At 42.3% G+C, this 21,394-nt stretch overlaps 1 protein-coding gene across 2 annotated transcripts in view; it reads left to right on the forward strand.

The window, feature by feature from the left end:
- Positions 1-21,394, forward strand: part of LOC141131986 (uncharacterized) — a 181,709-nt gene that overhangs the window by 85,619 nt on the left and 74,696 nt on the right. For both annotated transcript variants that reach the window (XM_073619889.1, XM_073619890.1), the window contains exon 9: positions 7,771-7,913. In XM_073619889.1, the coding sequence (XP_073475990.1) occupies positions 7,771-7,913 (143 nt within the window). The remainder of the gene's footprint in view (positions 1-7,770; positions 7,914-21,394) is intronic.

Consider the following 21,394-nt stretch of genomic DNA (forward strand, 5'->3'; position numbering starts at 1 on the left):
CCTATAATAAAAGTGTTTTTTGTCTTGTGACTTCATCTTTTCCAGATATAATGAATCCCCTATTTAAGGATCCAGAGTTCCTTACAGCTTTTATTTCGAAATATCGAGAGATGAGGAATTTGTGGGAGGTGAAACACCCTCAGTATTATGCAAAGCATGTGAGGAAGTCAACGCTGGAGAGACTTCTGGCCTTTGTCCAGGCGACCATCCCGGAAGCAACAATGGAGACATTGCTCAAGAAAATTGGGGTCTTGAGGAACATGTATAAGAGGGAGCATAAGAAGATCCAGGAATCAAGGAGATCAGGAGCATCAGCAGATGATGTTTATGTACCCAGGCTGTGGTACTACAATCAACTCCGTTTTCTGGATGACCAGAATGAAGCCAGGCCATCACTTTCAACTCTTCCCTCCACCCTTCCCTCCACCCTTCCCTCCACCCCAGCAGAGGCTGATGAGGAGCAAGCTGGGTCTTCCATCCTGGATGAACCAGATATGACCATCTGGAGTCAGGTAAATTATTTTAACAAATATTTACTGTACTAATATTAATGATGTTAACTGGATGTTATAATTGTCTAAAATAATTTGGCACTCAAAATTGTGTATACATATCAATTGACAGTAGTGGCTAAATATGTTTAGCACCTGCTTGAAATAATTAGGGTGTCTGATTAGACTCTTTTATTAAAGAGATGTATTCACATTGAATTTGCTATTCATGAGAAGCAAACTGTGTGTCATTGATGAACCCAAAAAAATATACTCAAACTATTGTCCTTTTTTTATACACAGGATGAGTCCATCCAGGAGGAATGTGGGGAAAGTGGCAGGCAGGAGGAGACCGGGCCCATGGACAGCCTGGAGGAGGCCGGATTCACCATCATCCTGGAGGAGGCTGGGCCCAGTGTCAGGCAGGAGGTGGCTGCTCCCAGTGAGGTGGCTGCTCCCAGTGAGGTGGCTGGGCCAAGTGAGGTGGCTGGGCCAAGTGAGGTGGCTGGGCCCAGTAGGAGCCTGACCGAATCCCAAGTGCCTCCCCTCCACCTTCCCAAAAAAAGGGCCAGGAAGGGGATGGTCACACAGGACGCATCCCTGCGCCTCATGCAAGAGGCCACCCGTTTTTTAAGGAGCCCCCCCGAAGCGGAAGAATCCTATGGCTGCTACTTAGCCAGCAGGCTTCTTCAGATGGATTGGGAGCAGCGCCTCATTTGTGAGCGCCTATTTGGGGAAACAATCCATAAGGGGCTGCAGGGCACGCTAACACAAAACACCCAACTACATGAGGCAGCCCCCCCTCCTCCTCCTCCTCCTCCTCCTCCTCCTGCCACAACTGAAACACCAGAGCCACAGCCTCAAAAGAAGGCTACAGGGAAGGCTGCAGGGCAGCGTGGAGGAAAGGCTGCAGGGAAGAGAAGAAAGTGATGACCTGGGTTCAGTCTGGTCTGACAGAAGACGCAGGCTGTTGTAGGACCACAGTCTGGGGACATCTAGATCATCTGCTGGTGCTGTTGATCTCTGGGATTCTTGGACCAGATTGTGCTCCCTCTTATATGGACTCCGCAAGATCCCAATTTTCTGGTACACCGACTTTTTCCAGCGTTGACTTCCTCTTTATTTTATTTTGACCATGAATAAATGGATCTTTTTTTGAGTTTAGCAAAAGACTTTTTATGTGTTTTCTTTGAAATCATTGATTTTACACACAATGTTAAATTAACAAGGGACAACAATCTCATTGAGTTTGGAAAAAACACACCAAAAATACATTACTAATGTTAATAATGTTCAAGTGGTAAGTCTTGAAAATAAAAAAATGTACATAACCAAAAACGGTGCTTTGGGTTAACTTTATCTAAAAACTAAAAAATAATCACTATAAAAAAAAAACAGAATAATGGGTTCTTTGTGGTAACTTTACAAACCTAAAAAAAAAAAAAAAAAAAAAGGGGAAAAAGTATTATTAGTATGGAAACATTGTTTTTAAAATGCATACTATATCATTCATGAGATCAAAGAGAAAAAGAATCCAGAAATCAGTTTGGGAGAACTCTGATTATGAACAGCAAAACACCTTCGCTCTTTAGAGCCTTCGTAAAGAAGAAATAAAATGCGCTGCATTCAACGATCACAGATTTTGCAGCGTGATGAATGTGCTACCTACAATACGAACACTAGTTTTACTAGACCGAGTGCTTCCGTTTAGTTTTTGCTTATGAGCATGCGTCGTTTTTTTGTCCGTCGGACTAGCATACAGACGAGCGGACTTCGGGGTCCGTCGTAGTTACGACGTAAAGATTTGAAGCATGCTTCAAATCTAAAGTCCGTCGGATTTGAGGCTAAAAAAGTCCGTTGAAAGTCCGGAGAAGCCCACACACGATCGGATTACCAGCCAGCTTTAGTCCGTCAGCGTCCGTTGGACTTTTGTAGACGAAAAGTTTGACCGTGTGTACGCGGCATTAGTGTGTACAGGTATGAGGGGGACTTAGTGTGTACAGGTATGAGGGGGACTTAGTGTGTACAGGTATGAGGGGGCTGAGTGCGTACAGGTGGGTGGGCTGAGTGCGTACAGGTATGAGGGGGCTGAGTGTGTACAGGTATGAGGGGGACTTATGCCCCGTACACACGGTCGGATTTTCCGATGGAAAATGTCCGATCGGAGCGTGTTGTCGGAAATTCCGACCGTGTGTGGGCTCCATCGGACATTTTCCATCGGATTTTCCGACACACAAAGTTGGAGAGCAGGAGATAAAATTTTTCGACAACAAAATCCGTTGTTGGAAATTCCGATCGTGTGTATACAAATCCGACGGACAAAGTGCCACGCATGCTCAGAATAAATAAAGAGATGAAAGCTATTGGCCACTGCCCCGTTTATAGTCCCGACGTACGTGTTTTACGTCACCGCGTTTAGAACGATCGGATTTTCCGACAACTTTATGCGACCGTGTGTAGACAAAACAAGTTTGAGCCAACATCCGTCGGAAAAAATCCTAGGATTTTGTTGTCGGAATGTCCGAACAAAGTCCGACCGTGTGTATGCCCTATTAGTGTGTACAGGTATGAGGGGGTTGAGTGCGTACAGGTGGGTAGGCTGAGTGTGTACAGGTATGAGGGGCTGAGTGTATACAGGCATGAGGGGGCTAAGTGCGTACAGGTATGAGGGGGCTGAGTGCGTACAGGTGGGTTGGCTGAGTGCCTACAGGTATGAGGGGGCTGAGTGCATACAGGTATGAGGGGGCTGAGTGCGTACAGGTATGAGGGGGCTAAGTGCGTACAGGTATGAGGGGGCTGAGTGCGTACAGATGGGTGGGCTGAGTGTGTACAGGTATGAGGGGGATTGAGTGTGTACATGTATGAGGGGGCTGAGTGTGTACAGGTGGGTGGGCTGAATGCGTACAGGTATGAGGGGGCTGAATGTGTACAGGCATGATCAGTGAGGGGGGTGCCAGATATAGGATCCGCCCCGGGTGCTAAATGCTCTAGGTACGCCCCTGCACTAACTCACTTTTGGGCCTAGGTGTTCTTAGCAGTGCAAAATGTCTTCTAAAAGAGGATGGAGGACATTTGGTTTTCACAAAAGGGACTGATGTCTGCAACATAGTTTCTGGGACCCATATTACTATAAAGTCATCTTTTCTGGAGTCATATACAGCTACACAGTGTGAGGCTGAGACCTTACATACTGTACATCCACAAGATCTTTAATGATCATTATAGATTTTTTATTGGTATGTGTAAAATGAATGCAAAAAAAGCTATTGAGATTGCATTTTACCCCCCCCCCCCCCCCCAGCAGGCCTTCACAGTTTTCTCCTTAAGAGCCTGTTTTTCAGAAAGTCGTATATGACATTGCATTCTACCCTGCAAGTAAGGGATCAACTTGCAGTTCAAGCTATTGGGTCTTATAGAACTGTGGCTACAAAGACCATTCAATTACATTCTGTTTGTAAAGCCACCCTACAGGAGAACTGGACACAAACTGTTGGGTCCTGGATCCCCAATGACAGCGTTGTCCCGTTTCAAATTGACTTTTTACAAGTGGTCTCTGCCTACCGTAGACTCTACAGATGTTCACCCCAAAACTAAACATATAGAAAAAAATGTATTTTCCATGTTGTACATGCAGCTGGATCCTGAAGAAAACTTCACCGCAGGGATGCCTGTTCTCTTACTAGCTCTGAATTTAAAGTGCTGCTATGGTTAATAGCTTCTGGTTTTCAGGCAGAACAGTAGTACGAATGGTCCAACAGGGATACGTCCCCTCCTTCCTACCCCTTCATTGAGAGAAGTTATTTTACAGATTACACTTCTGGTAACATGCTCTGTGAATGGGAGAGAGAAAACTGCAACTGATCAGACTCTCCCCATTTAGAGATAGTGTTACAAGAAGTGTTCAGGATGGAGGCTGCTTATCTCCATCGGACCATCTGTACAGCTGTTCTGCCTGAAGACCCAAAGCTGTTAACTATCACAGTGCTAGAAGTTCAGAGACAGTAACAGGACAGGCATCCTTACAGGGAAGGTTTCTCTAGGAGGATACAGCTGTCTGAACAATGTGAGGAATCCTTCACTACAGATAAGTGATGTAACTAAATCTGAAGGGATTATTTTTTTCAACTTTAATGAACACAACACCAAACAGGCTAATGATGTTCATACCTTTAAGGATTTCACTGACTTTCACTTGGATTGTATTCTAAAGTGTCAGTTTGTGCTGTCTGGTATAACTGTCTGTCCCTTACTAGTGGTGATTTTGTGCACCCAAGTCAGAATGGATTAACACGCTGAACAGAGAGCACCCCATCTTGAGGTTGACCCTTGTAACCTGCAGCTTTTAGAACAAATGCCCAAAGCCTTTGCACTGATTTACTAAGGGCAAATAGGCTGTTCACACAAGGAAATGTACACATTGCAAGGGAATTTTCCCTCAGGTTAGTGAATGTGGTGAAACATCACCTTTGCAAAGAGTACCCAATCACATGCAAGGATGATTGGATGATGGAAGTCAGCAGAGCTTCACCTCATTCAGTAAGCTAAGAGAAAATCCCATTGCAAAGTGAACAGCCTATTTGCCTTTAGTAAATCAACCCCACCACTATCCAGCTGCAATGGTCTTCTACAAGCAACCAAGCTTGTCTTGAGTCTCACATGTCTGTTCACATGTACAGGAGGCTTTGGCTTCATCCCTGGAATGCTGAGAATACTCTTTACTAACCTTTCAAGAATAGGTGCTTTTTCGGTTTGTCCTTGAACAAGTCATTCCAGATACCTCTGTGGTCAGAGGGTACAACTCAGTACAGAAGGCCTGCAGATGAGGTAGAATAACTCAACTCTTCCTCTGCTTCTACAGTGGTACCTCATAGGCATTCATGGTCCTTACCCTATTGAGGCAGCAGATCTCGAGGCCACAGATCTCATCTGCTCAGCCCTCTGTAAAAGTACGCTCCCACTTTTTAATGTGGAAGGCTGTCTGTTTTTTTTTTTTAATATGTTTATTAAGATTTTGAAAATGAGAAAAACCCAATCCGGTAAAATAAAGATCAATCAGCAGTATAAAAGCTGGGTACAAAAATAAGGGTACATGTATGATGACCAGGTGAGTTATAGTACCACATGTGTAACAAGGTAAAATACAGCACAACGTATTCGATAAAATCACAGTAATACATTTTCTTGCATGGAATGGGGAGAGAAAGCTTACACAAGGGTTGGATGACTCTCATTAAAAAAAGATGTGTAAAACGAAACACAGAGTTATAATAGTTGTAAGCTAATCTGTACACAAATACAAGGACTTGAACCTGACATCTAAAGAGATATCAAATATCAAATGAAGGGAGAGGGGGATGGAAGAATGAAGAGAACTTGGTTGGCCCTCCCTAGGATCTAGGTCAAGAAGGAAGATTAGGCAGCTAGGTTAAAAAAAAAACAAATTAGATATTAGAAGTCAGAGAGCAGGGACTTTCAATTTACCCACAGAGTTGGTCAAGTTTGCTTTGAGGTACCACTCCATATATTGAAAAGACTGCATTAAAGATTGAGTTTCAGCTGTCTGTTTTTCTGTTGGATCATTTTTTGTTTGTATCTGAGCAGTTTTGGATGCTCAGATTATCCACTGTAACTCTATTGGAAAATTTTGCTCAAACATCTTTAACTAGTTTAGCATCCTTTACTACCTTCTCTGTCATTCTTGCACCTGAGAGTGTTTTTTTCCAGAACTGACTAGTTATTTTTCTTTAAAGTGACATATGGAATTTCTACTTTATTAGAAATCTTTTCTTGAGTGCGTTATTCCATCAGTCCCACGCTCCTCTCTGTTATGGAAGTTCCTTCCCATTTTTTGGATTTTATCTTTCTTACCATGCTTGACCCTCTTTAAGCTCAGTCTCTCTCTATAGGTATTTTGTGCCTTCCTTCATAGGCAGGAAACACTTTCCTCTACTCCCTTAGCTGTGTGACACCAGGATATTCATAACCAGTGTATTCTGGGGACCTTCACTTTACATCCATGGTGCAGACCTTTGCTTCCTCCTTGGTGCCTCCTATTCTTTGATCCCTTTAGTGGAATGCCTTAGAATTTTTTACTAAACAGAGTCAGTGTCCCACACCCTTGACCTTAAGAGTTATGGGTGCTTCATCTAGCTTTATTGGTTCTCCTTAACATTGTTAGCAGAGGTTCCTTGTTCATTCAGGTACACTTTCCCCCTTTGGGATTATCTGCCCTGATCTGGAATACCCGGCTGATTCTTCCTTTGCAATGTCCTTTAATATTCTTCTCATTAAGCCTTTGTTCAGGCATGGATTCTGATAAGATTTCACATCTGTTGGTTTTCTTATTGGGTTTGCCCACCACTCAGATGGACTGCTTTTGGATTTTCAATGTATCTAATGCCGCGTACACACGGTCGGACTTTTCATCTACAAAAGTCCAACGGACGCCGACGGACTAAAGCTGGCTGGTAATCCGATCGTGTGTGGGCTTCTCCGGACTTTCAGCAGACTTTTTCAGCCTCAAATCCGACGGACTTTAGATTTGAAACATGCTTCAAATCTTTACGTCGTAACTACGACGGACCCCGAAATCCGCTCGTCTGTGTGCTAGTCCGACGGACAAAAACCCATGCTAGGGCAGCTATTGGCTACTGGCTATGAACTTCCTTATTTTAGTCCGGTGTACGTCATCACGTACGAATCCGTCGGACTTTTGTGTGGTCGTGTGTAGGCAAGTCCGTTCGTTAGAAAGTCTGCTGCAAGTCCGCCGAAAGTCCGCCGGAAGTCTGTCGGACAGGCTGTCGGACTTTTGTAGACGAAAAGTCCGACCGTGTGTACGCGGCATAAGACTTACTACAGTCCAGTGTTACTCAATGGACAACAAAGAAAACAATATTTGTGTACATTCTAAATAATCAATTTCTTAAAGACTATTGAGGAACACAGGTATCATCCCTCAGTGTATTGGTTATATGTGCTGCCTGCTTAAAGGTGTGATGGTTGAAGGTAGATTTTTTACCTGTAGGCAGCAGTATGCCCACATGTTCATAAACTACTACAGTCCTGAATCCCTCAATGGACTTCCAGAAATAGATTTTAAGGTATGTACAAAATGCTTTTTTTTTTTTACTTTTTTACCCTTATATGCTTTGCATTATGATGAGCATCAACATGTATATGTTAACAGTTGCCTTTGCTGTGTATATATTTCATTTTTTACATTTCTTTCTTTTTTTCCCCAATACTTATTTTGTTCTGCTTTATGAACCATATACTGCAGGAAGATGTTTTTGAAGGAACTTTACCAATTATCAAGTCATGCGTGGATGGCTTCAATATTTGCATATTGGCTTATGGTCAGACAGGCTCAGGAAAGACCTATACTATGATGGGGAATGAGCAAAAACCAGGTGTCAACATCAGGTGAGTCATCTATTTTCAGGGATGGATTTTGGTTATGTAAGGTGCTGAACTTATCCTAGCTACAGTGTGTTAATGTTAATTATCTAGATGCGATTTTAAAAATGTTTAACCACTGTTTAATTGCTAAACGTAGTTTACAAGGGGCCGTGTGTTATTAGCTGGAAAGCACTCCCTGCACACTATGTGAATTTCAAACTAGACAGTAAGGACTTCATAGGCTGCAGATAAGATAGCATGACTGACAGACTCAAACGTGCAGTGAGTTTGTGTTTCATTCTTTGAATATCTGATATTCCATTATGCTTCAACAAGTAGAACACAAACATAACTATAGACTGTGAATACATCCTAAATAAATTACCTGTGAATAAATTTGATATATAATATGAAGAATTATTAATGGATTTGCTGCACAACAAAAAAAAAAAAAGACTGCAGGTACCAGGGTGGCCACTACATTTAATCAGATTTTTTTTTTTTTTTTTTTTATGAAATTGTCTATTACGTCGGTATATATCAAAATGAAGTGTTTATAATACAGTGCCTTGAAAAAGTATTCCTACCCCTTGAAATGTTTCCATTTTGTCATGTTACAACCAAAAGCGTAAATGTATTTTATTGGGATCTTATGTGATTGACCAACACGAAGTGGCACATATTTGTGAAGTGGAAGGAAAATGATAAATGGTTTTCAAATTTTTGTACAAATAAATATCTGAGAAGTGTGGCGTGCATTTTTATTCAGCCCTTTTTACTCTGATACCCCTAACTAAAATCTAGTGGAACCAATTGCCTTCAGAAGTCACCAAATTAGTAAATAGTCCACCTGTGCATAATTTTATCTCAGTATAAATACAACTGTTCTGTGAAGCCCTTTGGTTTGTTAGAGAACCTTAGTGAACCAACAGCATCATGAAAGCCAAGGAACACACCAGACAGGTCAGGGATAAAGTTGTGGAGAAGTTTAAAGCAGGGTTAGGTCATAAAAAAAAAATCCAAAAGTTTGAACATCTCACAGAGCACTGTTCAATCCATCATCTGAAAATGGAAAGAGTATGGCACAACTGCAAACCTACTAACACATGGCCATCCACCTAAACTGACAGGCTGGGCAAGGAGAGCATTAATCAGAGAAGCAGCCAAGAGTCCCATTGCAACTCTGGAGGAGCTGCAGAGATCCACAGCTAAGGTGGGAGAATCTGTCCACAGGACAACTATTAGTTGTGCACTCCACAGAGTGGCAAGAAGAAAGCGATTGTTAAAAGAAAGCTATAAGAAATCCTGTTGGCAGTTTGCGAGAAGCCATGTGGGGGACACAGCAAAAATATGGAAGAAGGTGCTCTGGTCAAAGGTGACCAAAATTTTACTTTTTGGCCTAAAAGCAAAGCGCTATGTGTGGCGGAAAGCTGACACCGCACATCACCCAGAACACACCATCCCTGTGAAACATGGTGGTGGCAGCATCATGTTGTGGGGATGTTTTTCTTCAGCAGGGATAGGGAAGCTGGTCAGAGTTGATGGGAAGATGGATGGAGCCAAATACAGGGAAATCTTAGAAGAAAACCTGTTAGAGTCTGCAAAAGACTTAAGGTTGGAGCGGAGGTTCACCTTCCAGCAGGACAACTAACCTAAACATACAGCCAGAGCTACAATGGAATAGTATAGATCAAAGCATATTCATGTGTTAGAATGGTCCAGTCAAAGTCCAGACCTAAATCCAATTGAGAATCTGTGGAAAGACTTGAAAATTGCTATTCACAAACACTCTCCATCCAATCTGACAGAGCTTGAGCTATTTTGTAAAGAAGAATGGACAAAAATGTCACTCTCTAGATGTGCAAAGCTGGTAGAGACATCCCCAAAAAGACTTGCAGCTGTAATTGTAGTGAAAGGTGGTTCTATAAAGTATTGACTCGGGGGGGGCTGAATACAAATGCACACCACACTTTTCACATATTTATTTGTTAAAAACTTCACAATTATGTGCCACTTTATGTTGGTCTATCACACAAAATCCTAATAAAATACATTTACGTTTTTGGTTGTAACATGACAAAATGTGGAAAATTTCAAGGGGTATGAATACTTTTTCAAGGCACTGTAGCTGCAGCAAAACATATATTTTTCATAGCTTTCTTTTTAAGCATTACTTATTTTTTGGTCAGAATCTGAAACCCAAAAATACCAGCTTGGTTGAATCTGTTATTTCCGTCTGTGATGTGATTTAGCTTGGCAATTTAAAAAAAATAAAATATGTGAAAAACTTTATATCTGCAGGTCTGCAAACTAAACTGTAAAGCTCTCTTGGGAGTCCTAAAGTATCTATCATCTCAGTTTGTCTGCATCATTAGTTGCAGTCAGATTTTCACAAAGTATTTTGCCACAGATGTATGAAAAATATGCACATAATTTATACATATGTAACAGCAGATTGGAATGGAAGAGTTTAATTACCTGCCACACTTTGGAACAACAAACTTTTGTTTGTTAGAGAGATAACAGATGAAAAAAACAAGTGTGCTGGGAGTTTACAGAACAATTACTTGTTAATAGATAAAGGGTATGCAGAATAAAATTTCATCCAGTATAATGAAAGATCGATCAGATAGTTCTCCTTTTGAAAAGGATGTTTTAAAATGTTTTTCTTATGTAATTTTTTGCCATGAATAAACACATTCTAGGACTATTCAGAAATATTATTTCCAAGCATCAGCACAAAAAAATTATTGATTGAGGGACCCGTTTATACTTGTGTGTTGTGGCAACATGCAATACCACAATACAACACAACACACCTGCTCTATGTAAGGTGCTCTATGTGAGGTGCACATCTTGCTCCAGCAGTGTGCAGGAGAGCAGCAGCTCTTCCAGGTCTCTCCCTCCTCATTGGCTGAAGTACTGCTGCCAATCACAGCCAGTTAAGAGGTAGCGGGAGCAGGGCTGAACCATACTCACTGTGTCTTAGGCCCCTTTCACACGATCGGACCGTTCAGGTCCGCCTGTCAGTTTTGACGGCGGACCTGAACGGGCGCTCCATGTTAGTCTATGGAGCGTCGAATGTCAGCAGAGACATGTCCACTGACATCCGACCCGGTCTGATCCGCTAAAAGCAGACAGATGGCTCTACGTCCAGGTCCGTCGCTGGCGGATTGGATTGACATGCTGTCCATTTTCATCCGATCCCTCCATAGGCGGCAGCAGCGCCTGACAAGCCCCTCCCTGCTCAGTGAGCAGAGAGGGACCTGTCATCCGCCAGCTCAGCGGAGATCAACGGAGAGATCTCCCACTGAGGCGGCGGACCGAGACGGGCTCCGTAGAAACGGAGTCCGCCTCGTGTGAAAGGGGCCTTATGGACACAGAGAGTGTGGCTCAGGAGCAAACACTATGGAGCACTCAGCAAGGAGGAGGGGCCAAGAGCGCAGGCAGGGGACCCGAGAAGAGAATGTTTGGGACTTCTCTGTGCACAACCATTGCACAGAGCAGGTAAATATGACAAGTTTGTTGTGTTTTTTATTTTGTTTTGTTTTTTTTTTTTTTATGTTTTTGCCTTTGCAAATAAATTTAAATTTAAATTGTATCTAAACCTAAGAACAAAAATTCAGTATATGTCAGCTTACCAGTCCTTAGATGTAGTGGCTAGTTTTCTTATTGCAGGCTTTTTTTCTATATCCAGCCAATACTATACTTCCTGTCCAAGGATGAAAATGCACACTCACCATACCATATCTATGAAGGAGCAGCAATGACGCCCTAGGACAAAAAGTGCTTCTCATATTCATAATATAGAGGGGGTGTTCTGTAGCCCACCGAGGGAGCTGGGAACAATGCTAACTGATTAGAATCAGTAGAGGAAAAGATAGACAATTTTCAGCTTTTGGGCAGAATCAATAGGTATCTCTAACAAAATGCTATCAATGGTATATATAACATGCCAAAATGGTACAAATAGGAGTGTGTTAGGGTTTACACACATTTCTGCTGAATTAGGCTTTTGTATGGCAGATTTTGTGCACCATGCTAGTATGTGATTTCACAGATTTCCATCATTCACAATCTACAAACAAGCCTGTGCATTATTATGTCTGCTCACATTTTCATTGCACCGAACATAAGGTCCATATGTCTATGACCCTCATGTAATCATGACATCACAAATATTTTTACACTCCTGCAACATTTTATAGCTTAAAGTGGTTGTAAACTTCAGACATGAAAACTGAACAAAACACGTCTCTACAATGTGTACTAATTTGAAAGCACTGAGTCTGGTTCCTCTCTGATCTCTCTTGTCTTTACTATCTGCATGACTCACTCTTAATAGATTTAGCCGACACCTCAGCCTACTGGGAGATGGCTGGGAGATGGCTGCCCCCGCCTCCAACACACAGCAGATGAACCTCAGCTCTGTTTCCTCCAATAAATTCTCAGATTACAATGACCTCTGTGCTCTAGCTCTGCAGTGTGTGAAGTCGGATCCCCACCCCCTGCTTTCTGCTGCTGAGAGGTGCTATGTAAAAGGTGTGTTTTAGGAGGCTGTAGAAGATAGAGGGCTTTGTTTCATCTCTGTGTATTTCTTGATATTAGTCATCTCACTGCCTGTATGTAAGGGTTTACAACCACTGTAATCCTAAATATCTAAATATATATATTTCCTTTTAAGAAAGCAGACTCTAATTGGTGGTCTGGTTGGTTATAGGATTAGTCTTGTAGCACTGATCACCTGATCTCTGTTACAAGCAAATGCAGCAATAGGCTAGCTCTGAAAAATTTAGAGAAAAAAAAATGTGCGTGTATGTATGTATGTATATATATATATATATATTCTTCAAAAAGTTTCCGCACTTTTATGTATATGTGTGTATGTATATATACTGTGTGTGTGTGTGTGTGTGTGTATCTCCCCCTCTCTCTCTCTCTCTTTCTATATATATATATATATATATATATATATATATATATATATATATCTTTGGAAAAAGAATGTGTTCCTTGTGATTTAAAACATATATGACATCTCAACAGATTATCTTCTTTAATAAAACAATAGAATTTCTCATTCAGAGTTATTCATATTTTTACAAGATTTATAAATGTGGGTTTATGAGAGCTATCATGGTAAACCTGCTGGTTAGATCATGTGTCATCCTCTGAAGTAAGTGACACACTTCCATTTATCTTACCCGAGACAGAGAATCATGCTGATCATCAATGAGCTCAAGCTTTCAAAGCTTAGCCATCTAGGTTCCCTGCTTTATGCATATGTTTCAATTACTACCCTTTCTAGCTTTGGAAACACTGAATTCATCACTTTTACCAGACTCTGCAGCTCCGATGTAGTTAAACACATAATTCTAGACACTCAATAACAATCTTAGCTCTTTATAACAGTGCACCAGTATATTAAACGTGCCATAGGATTCATTAGCTCTAGTGTTGCCAAGAACGCCATCTGCTAATTTATTCCCAGTTGAGTGGTTTAGAAGGGATCACAGGCTTCTGATGCTGCAATTGTTATTCATGAGGAATACTACACACAGACTAGAATAAAAACAAATGCTTTAACATTCTAATGCAAAATTGTGTGGTTAACAGAATGCCATTAATTAGGTAACTGCAATAAAATTCAACAGAATTTTGGAACAGTAGTCATTTTTATTAAAGGTGAGAATCATTTTATAATAGTAATTCTATTCTGATTACAGTGTATTCTAATAATAGACCATTCTATATTATTGTAGCTTGAATATCCATGTATTCTAAAGGAATGTTAGTGTAATACTCCTATAATGTTTGTAAAAATCTGTTAAATAAACTTTACATGTTAACACATTATTGACATTTGGAAATATAATTAAAGCTCCCCCTTAGAGAGATGTACCTTACCAATGGGGTATTGGATTTAGTAAAGGAGTATAGGTTGTTCACTTAGAAAAGTGAATGTTAACTTTGCCGTGTGAATTTTGGTAAATAAGGTGAACCTGTGCTCTCTTTAAATATCCAATAATGGGAAAAGGAAAGAAAAAAGACTGGATTTTCTTTGTTATCTATTCGTGGACTTAGCTTGATGACAATTATGCAACTTAAGATTTGATGTAGATGGAAAGCTGCAGTTCCCAGAAGGCTGACGACTGTTGTAGCAATCTTCAAATTTAAGGGGAGAAAAATTCTCTAGAGTGGATCCCCAGAACTTTTTTAAGACTGTAGATAAGCTGTTTTCGTGACACACTCCATGGCAGCATACGTGTGGGTTAACCCCGCCTCCACTCCTCCCCTATAGAACCCCACTCCCATAAATCTTTGCTCTGAGCCAGAGGCAGCGTTCCTTTTTTGTCCTCTTAAGGACCAGAATGGTTGAAGTCTTACCTTGGATAAAGTGTCCACGATTGAGGCCAGGTTGTTCAGCAAGCTGTGATACGGAAGACGTGTGGAGCCTCCAGCAGTCCCCAACTATTAGCGGGTTGCAGAGGGGCGATGGATGCGGTGCCATGTGGAGTCTACAGCAGTCCCCAGCTATTAGCAGGGTGGAGAAGGATGATGGATGCGGTGCCATGTGGAGTCTCTAGCAGTCCCCAGCTATTAGCGGGGTGGAGAAGAGCCATGAAGAGCTTAAGCCTGGCCATTGGCAGGAAAAGCGGCAGTACGGCCTAAGAGCCTAGCTATTAGCAGTTAGCCATAAATGCCCTGGACCTGCCATCTGGCTCCAGGCGTGGTCGTGGGGGATGCCGTGTGCGGTGATGTATACTTTTATATTACATATTCCATGGCAGCAGTTTTTGTGTGTTTGTCTATTTTTTTTCCCTGGCTCTAGTGTCTTCCAGCCTATGCTCTCTCCCTTGGTCTAGTGTTCCTGGGTTACTCCTGCCCAGCATGCACGCTATGGGCGGCAGTGGTGTCATTACAGTGGAGAAATTCAATCAGCAGTCAGTACTGTTGATGTTGGGATTTCTCTGTGGGCAGCTTGCAGCAGTTTCCGTAAATACTGTGTGCAATCATCACAGGTATATGCTCTGCAATCTTTTTTTCAGTTGTTTTTACCCCTTTCCCTTCTACTCTTTACTCTTTACGCACTGCACCCACCGCTATGTCAGCCGCCCCAAGGAGGGAGCCTGCTGGGGATGTGGGACTCATTCCCCATTTGGCAAGTCTCTGTGTGAACTATGCTAACCCCAGGAAAAGGGGGTTGTGATTTCCAGCACATGGAATCTCTGGTGAGGGGCGTGGTGCAAGAATCCTGTAAAGAGTGGGGTACAAGCCACATGCAAAGTCCAACAGTCCTTACTGCATGTTCTCCTACTAGGATAATAATTCGTAAGGGAAACAGTGTTAGAGCTTGCCCGGGGATTACTGCCACATCCCAATAAGGAAAGAAACCAAAAAGAGAATGTGCCCCAAGGGGGATAATATGGGCAGTGTGTCACCGGGAAATGGATAGGTGGTGCAAATGTCAAATACACAAATGTTGTTAAAAATTAATACCAAAAGTTTATTAAATACAAAGTATACACAAAATATCTATGATATAAAATCACATGAGTAGAAGAGACAATGAGCAATAGTAATCAAACTGCTGAGGTGCTTTAGTATGTCATCCCAGCAAATTCAAGGATGACTCGCTGGGGTGAGAATACGGCAGCACCTGATACTCTACATGTTTCGGAATATAGAGAGACTCTGTTCCCTCTATACAGTGTATTTCCTTCTTCAGGAGTTTCGGGGGAGCAGTTTTGATATTTTTCTAGAAAAAAGAGAAGGGGATATATATATATGTACAGGTCTAAATCAGTCAATGTATTTAGCACCAACATAGGGTATAATACCATTATGTCTAAAAGTGTGAGAGACTGTTATATTACAGACAAGGCTTGAGGAAAGAACAAGATCTCAGACTGAGCAAGCATATCTGTATAAATGTACTCACAGAGCATACGACTCTTCAGCATATATACTGTACACAAGTATACCAAGAGAAGGACTCCCACTTCCTAAAGTCCAGAGGATTACATCAATTGGTAAAGAATCCAGGTACTAGATATGGTTTGAGGGATGAAACCAGGGAAGGAGAGTATGGAGGGCTTTGCAGATTCTGGCCCTGGCACCAATCCCCGCTGAGACGGCAAACCAGGGCTCACAAGAGCCACCACTGCTGGGCGGACTGCACACCCATCCACAAAGTCAGAGACAAAAAAGGGGGGGGGGTTTAAAAAGTGTACATCTCTTATTAGAGACATTGAGCTAGTGGAATTTTGTATGCAAGGAGATTTTGCCTTACAGATCTGTGTCATCACACAACAAAGTGTGTGACAAACTGAAGCATGTGCATGACAGACACAGCTGGGATTAACATACCTGGTCTCTGATGTTTACAGTGTGAGCATATCCTGCAAGGAAAGCACGCTCCTCTTGGCTGTGTAGCAGAGGAGAGTGTGTATCAGGCTAGTACTAGGTACTCTGTCTAATGTGGGGAGTGGAGCTTACAGGTCAATCACTGGTTTGCAGGGCGGGGTGAGCTCGAATAGCAGTGATGCAACTGGTTGCCGAACAGACCGGGGCGTGTTTGTCAGAAAAGACATCAGCTGTGTGCACATATAATGTGACATCTGTCCGTTGTGGCTCCTCGGCCTGAGCGACGGTCGACGCCACCGCGTCATTAGGCGCGGTGACGTCACTCGTCGACAGAGGCCGCCGACACGGAGAGGGAGCAGCCTGATGGAGTGAGAATGGAGGGTCCCCAATGCACAGGTGCGGGACGGAACGTCGGGTGCGTGCGCATCAGCGCTGCTGAGGAAATGCCTCTGTCCCCAGGGAAGGGATACAGAGGCCTTTCCGTGTCGGGGAGCACCGGCGAGCCATCCCCGTGGGCACAGCGATCAAAGCCACATCAGCAAATACTGTGGTTTCGTTGGTGTAATTGCTTTTAAGAAGATTAAATTTGACCTGTTCCGGACTATTCAGAAGTGGGAGTTCCATCTTTACAATGCAGTAAATAGTCATCCCTGGAAAAACAAAAACAAACAAACGTGTAAATTTTCTGAATATTACAGTGCAGATATGCATTTAAGCTGGACAAAGAGGTTTATGTAATGATTACTCTGATGAACATGTTCTGTTTTTGACCATAGGGGCAATTGATTATATTGGAGACACATCAATGTGGACCCAATATTAAAGTTAATGAAGAACATGATAAGAGTAATAAAGACAGATTGGAATGACAAAAATAGAAAATTAGTGCATCAGCCCGCCACTTGTAACCTGCGTTAGGCATAAAAAATATTAAAACAAAGGAACGAGAATTAATTGGTAAATAAGCACAGAAAATGCGAAATATTGGGTAACTGGGTGGAGAAACAAGATAGGACAAAATAACTTGATGCAACAAGCCATTATCCTATAGTTCCTTGTCATAGCCACCTGTGGAGAAGCCAGGAAGAAAGGGTTTTAGATTAAAGGCCTCATTCAGGCCCGGTGGCATTGTCGCATCAAGGTTGGATATCCAGCGGAGTTCCCGCTGTAGGAGAATCTTGTTAAGATCCCCTCCACGGGAACTTGGATGCAGGCGATCCAAAATCAATACTGAGATTTTGGGACATATGCCGCCATGTACCTGGGCTACATGTCTGCCTAAGGGGAGATCTGGGTTGGCAGATTGCATCGCCCTGAGGTGACGATAGATGCGTTGCCATAATTTTTGTAAGGTTTTCCCCACATAAAAGCAATTACAATGGCAGGTTAATAGATGCACCACTCCTGTTGTTTGACAGTTTGCAAAGTGTTTCGGCACAAAACGCTTGCCGTTTGGTAAACATATGTTTTTGCAAGTATCCATGTACCTACAGTAGGCACATGATCCGCATTGGAATGTGCCCAACGCAGTGCAGGGATCACCTCTGTCTTGTCCTTTGTACTCACTTTTGACTAGTAAGTCACCTACAGAAGTGGCGCGTCTATATGTGATTGGGGGTCTGGGGGGTACCAAGGGGCCTATAGTCAGATCTGAAGTCAATAAATGCCAGTATTTTTGGCAAATCTGCCTAATTTTTTCGTGGTCGTTTGTATAGGTTGTAATTATTCTAGCAGGGGCCTCAATAGTGGGTTTTGGTTTGGGAATTAATAATTGACATCTCTCTTTTTGATTGGCACGTTTAAAGGCTCTTTTCAGGCATTTGTGACTATATCCACGTTGTAGTAGTCAACGTTTTAGTTTATTGGCTTCCTGTTTGAAATCTGATTGGTTTGAGCAGTTCCGTTTTATTCTCAGGTATTCCCCATACGGGATTGAATTAATTAAAGGTTTGGGGTGAAAGCTGGAAGAGTGGAGTACTGTATTGCCAGCGGTGGGTTTTCTAAATAATTTCGAAGATAGTGTATTGGATTAGTCGATTGAAATTTCAATATCCAAAAATGTAATGGTATTTTTATCAGAGGTCATGGTGAATTTGAGGTTGAACAGATTTTTATTGAGCGCTCGCAGGCACTCGTTCAGAAGAGATTGGGTACCATCCCATACGATGAAGATGTCATCTATATACCTGTGCCACATGAGGACGTGGCACAGGTACATAGAGAGATCCTCATCGTTAAATATGGTTTATTCCCATTCCCCCAGGTACAGATTGGCGTAGCCAGGGGCACAACAAGTGCCCCTGGCTACGCCCTGCACCTGGAGGAAGAGTCCGCCGTCAAAAGAAAAAATGTTGTGATTAAGGATGAAATCTAAGGACTCAAGTATAAATTCATTAAATGAAGTCTCATGGTGACTGGTTTGTGATAGGACCCTCCGGATGCATGCCAGCCCTTTACAGTGGGTGGTCGAGCTGTAAAGGGCTTCTACATCGATGGTTACAAGAGTGCATTGGCTTTGGATTTGAACGTCCTGCAGAATCTGGAGAAGGTGGATCGTATCTCTAATGTAGGAAGGAATAGTCAAAACAAATGGTCTAATGTGTTGTGAGTCTGGATAAATTTTCCGTGATTGAACCATTCCCAGATAGAATTGGTCTACCTGGGGGGTCATTCAGGTTTTTGTGTAATTTCGGGAGTGCGTAAAATGTTGGTACGCGGGGATAAGGGGTTCGAATGAACTCCCAAGTCTGTTTAGAAATAATACTATTCTGGAAGGCTTCATCTACAAATGTATAGAATTTCTTGTTGAAGGCTTCAACAATATCGGTGCCTACTGGGCGGTACCAGTCCCGGTTTCTAAGAATTTTGAGACACATTTTTTTGTAGAAATCATTGTCCATCAGGACAATATTTCCCCCTTTATCACTTGGTTTGATAGTGATATTGTGGTTCGTGGAGAGATTGTGTAAGGCTGTTCTTTCATTTTTGGTCAGGTTAGGGGTATGGAAGGGTGTGGATTGGAACGATTTTATCTCCTGAGATATCATTTTCAAAAAGGTTGCTACTCCGTGGTTTGAGCTGGGAGCTGGGTATATAGAGGAAGCTTTCTTCAAAGAGGATTTTTTGGTTGTAATGGGTGTGGCCCCATTTCTTCCAAGTCAGCTTCCAAATCTAAGGTGTCTATTAGGTCTGGGGTCTCACTTTCTTGTAATAAGGATTTGAGATTGTCGAGGGCTTTTTGCTCACTAAAGGTGCGGCAGCCTTCATAGTCATGTTTATGCTTGTCGAACATGTTTTTTAACAATAATTTACGCGTATATAAATGTAGATCTTTAATGACTGTAAATTTGTCTAGTTTGTTGGGGCAGAAAGTGAGACCTTTTGAAAGCACTGAAATTTCTTCCGGAGTAGGAGTATGTGAAGATAAGTTCACCACGTCCAAAGTCAGTGGTGCAGCTACAGTGGTCATGGGTTCAGAGGTATTTGGGGGTTGCCCTGGTTTTTTGGGAAAAATATTGATGGGATCCTACCTGAGGATGTTGATGCGGGAATTTCCACTGGGAGAGGTATACTAGAATCATTAGCAGATGGTGGCAGATTCGTCATGGGATTTTGGTCACCTCCTTGGAGGGTCCGAGGTTGTGATTTAGAAAATGTTTTTTTCATGTCATTGCCTATGGGGTGATCACCTTCCTGGCGTCTTTTAGGTTTATATGTGCACACAGCTGATGTCTTTTCTGACAAACACGCCCCGGTCTGTTCGGCAACCAGTTGCATCACTGCTATTCGAGCTCACCCCGCCCTGCAAACCAGTGATTGGCCTGTAAGCTCCACTCCCCACATTAGACAGAGTACTTAGTACTAGCCTGATACACACTCTCCTCTGCTACACAGCCAAGAGGAGCGTGCTTTCCTTGCAGGATATGCTCACACTGTAAACATCAGAGACCAGGTATGTTAATCCCAGCTGTGTCTGTCATGCACATGCTTCAGTTTGTCACACACTTTGTTGTGTGATGACACAGATCTGTAAGGCAAAATCTCCTTGCATACAAAATTCCACTAGCTCAATGTCTCTAATAAGAGATGTACACTTTTTAAAACCCCCTCCCTTTTTTGTCTCTGACTTTGTAGATGGGTGTACAGTCCGCCCAGCAGTGGTGGCTCTTGTGAACCCTGGTTTGCCGTCTCAGCTGGGATTGGTGCCAGGGTCAGAATCTGCAAAGCCCTCCATACTCTCCTTCCCTGGTTTCATCCCTCAAACCATATCTAGTACCTGGATTTTTTACCAATTGATGTAATCCTCTGGACTTTAGGAAGTGGGAGTCCTTCTCTTGGTATACTTGTGTACAGTATATATGCTGAAGAGTCGTATGCTCTGTGAGTACATTTATACAGATATGCTTGCTCAGTCTGAGATCTTGTTCTGTCCTCATGCCTTGTCTGTAATATAACAGTCTCTCACACTTTTAGACATAATGGTATTATACCCTATGTTGGTGCTAAATACATTGACTGATTTAGACCTGTACATATATATATCCCCTTCTCTTTTTTCTAGAAAAATATCAAAACTGCTCCCCCGAAACTCCTGAAGAAGGAAATACACTGTATAGAGGGAACAGAGTCTCTCTATATTCCGAAACATGTAGAGTATCAGGTGCTGCCGTATTCTCACCCCAGCGAGTCATCCTTGAATTTGCTGGGATGACATACTAAAGCACCTCAGTAGTTTGACTACTATTGCTCATTGTCTCTTCTACTCATGTGATTTTATATTATAGATATTTTGTGTATACTTTGTATTTAATAAACTTTTGTTATTAATTTTTAACAACATTTGTGTATTTGACATTTGCACCACCTATCCATTTCCCGGTGACACACTGCCCATATTATCCCCCTTGGGGCACATTCTCTTTTTGGTTTGTTCTCGTACTAGGATGACCAGGAAGAAATGGAACTGTCCCAACCAAGCCATCCATCTATGAAGACCTCAGACAGTGAGGCAGGGAGAGATGAGTCACTTTGCCCTTGTAACGCCTATGGTCAAGCCAATGATAGGTACATTTACATGAATAGAACCTGTAGAGTCTCCTGCAAAGCAAGAGGAAGTTCTGTAAGCACCTTTAGAGAGC

Source organism: Aquarana catesbeiana, linkage group LG03, assembly GCF_042186555.1.
Source record: "Aquarana catesbeiana isolate 2022-GZ linkage group LG03, ASM4218655v1, whole genome shotgun sequence".
NCBI lineage: Eukaryota > Metazoa > Chordata > Amphibia > Anura > Ranidae > Aquarana > Aquarana catesbeiana.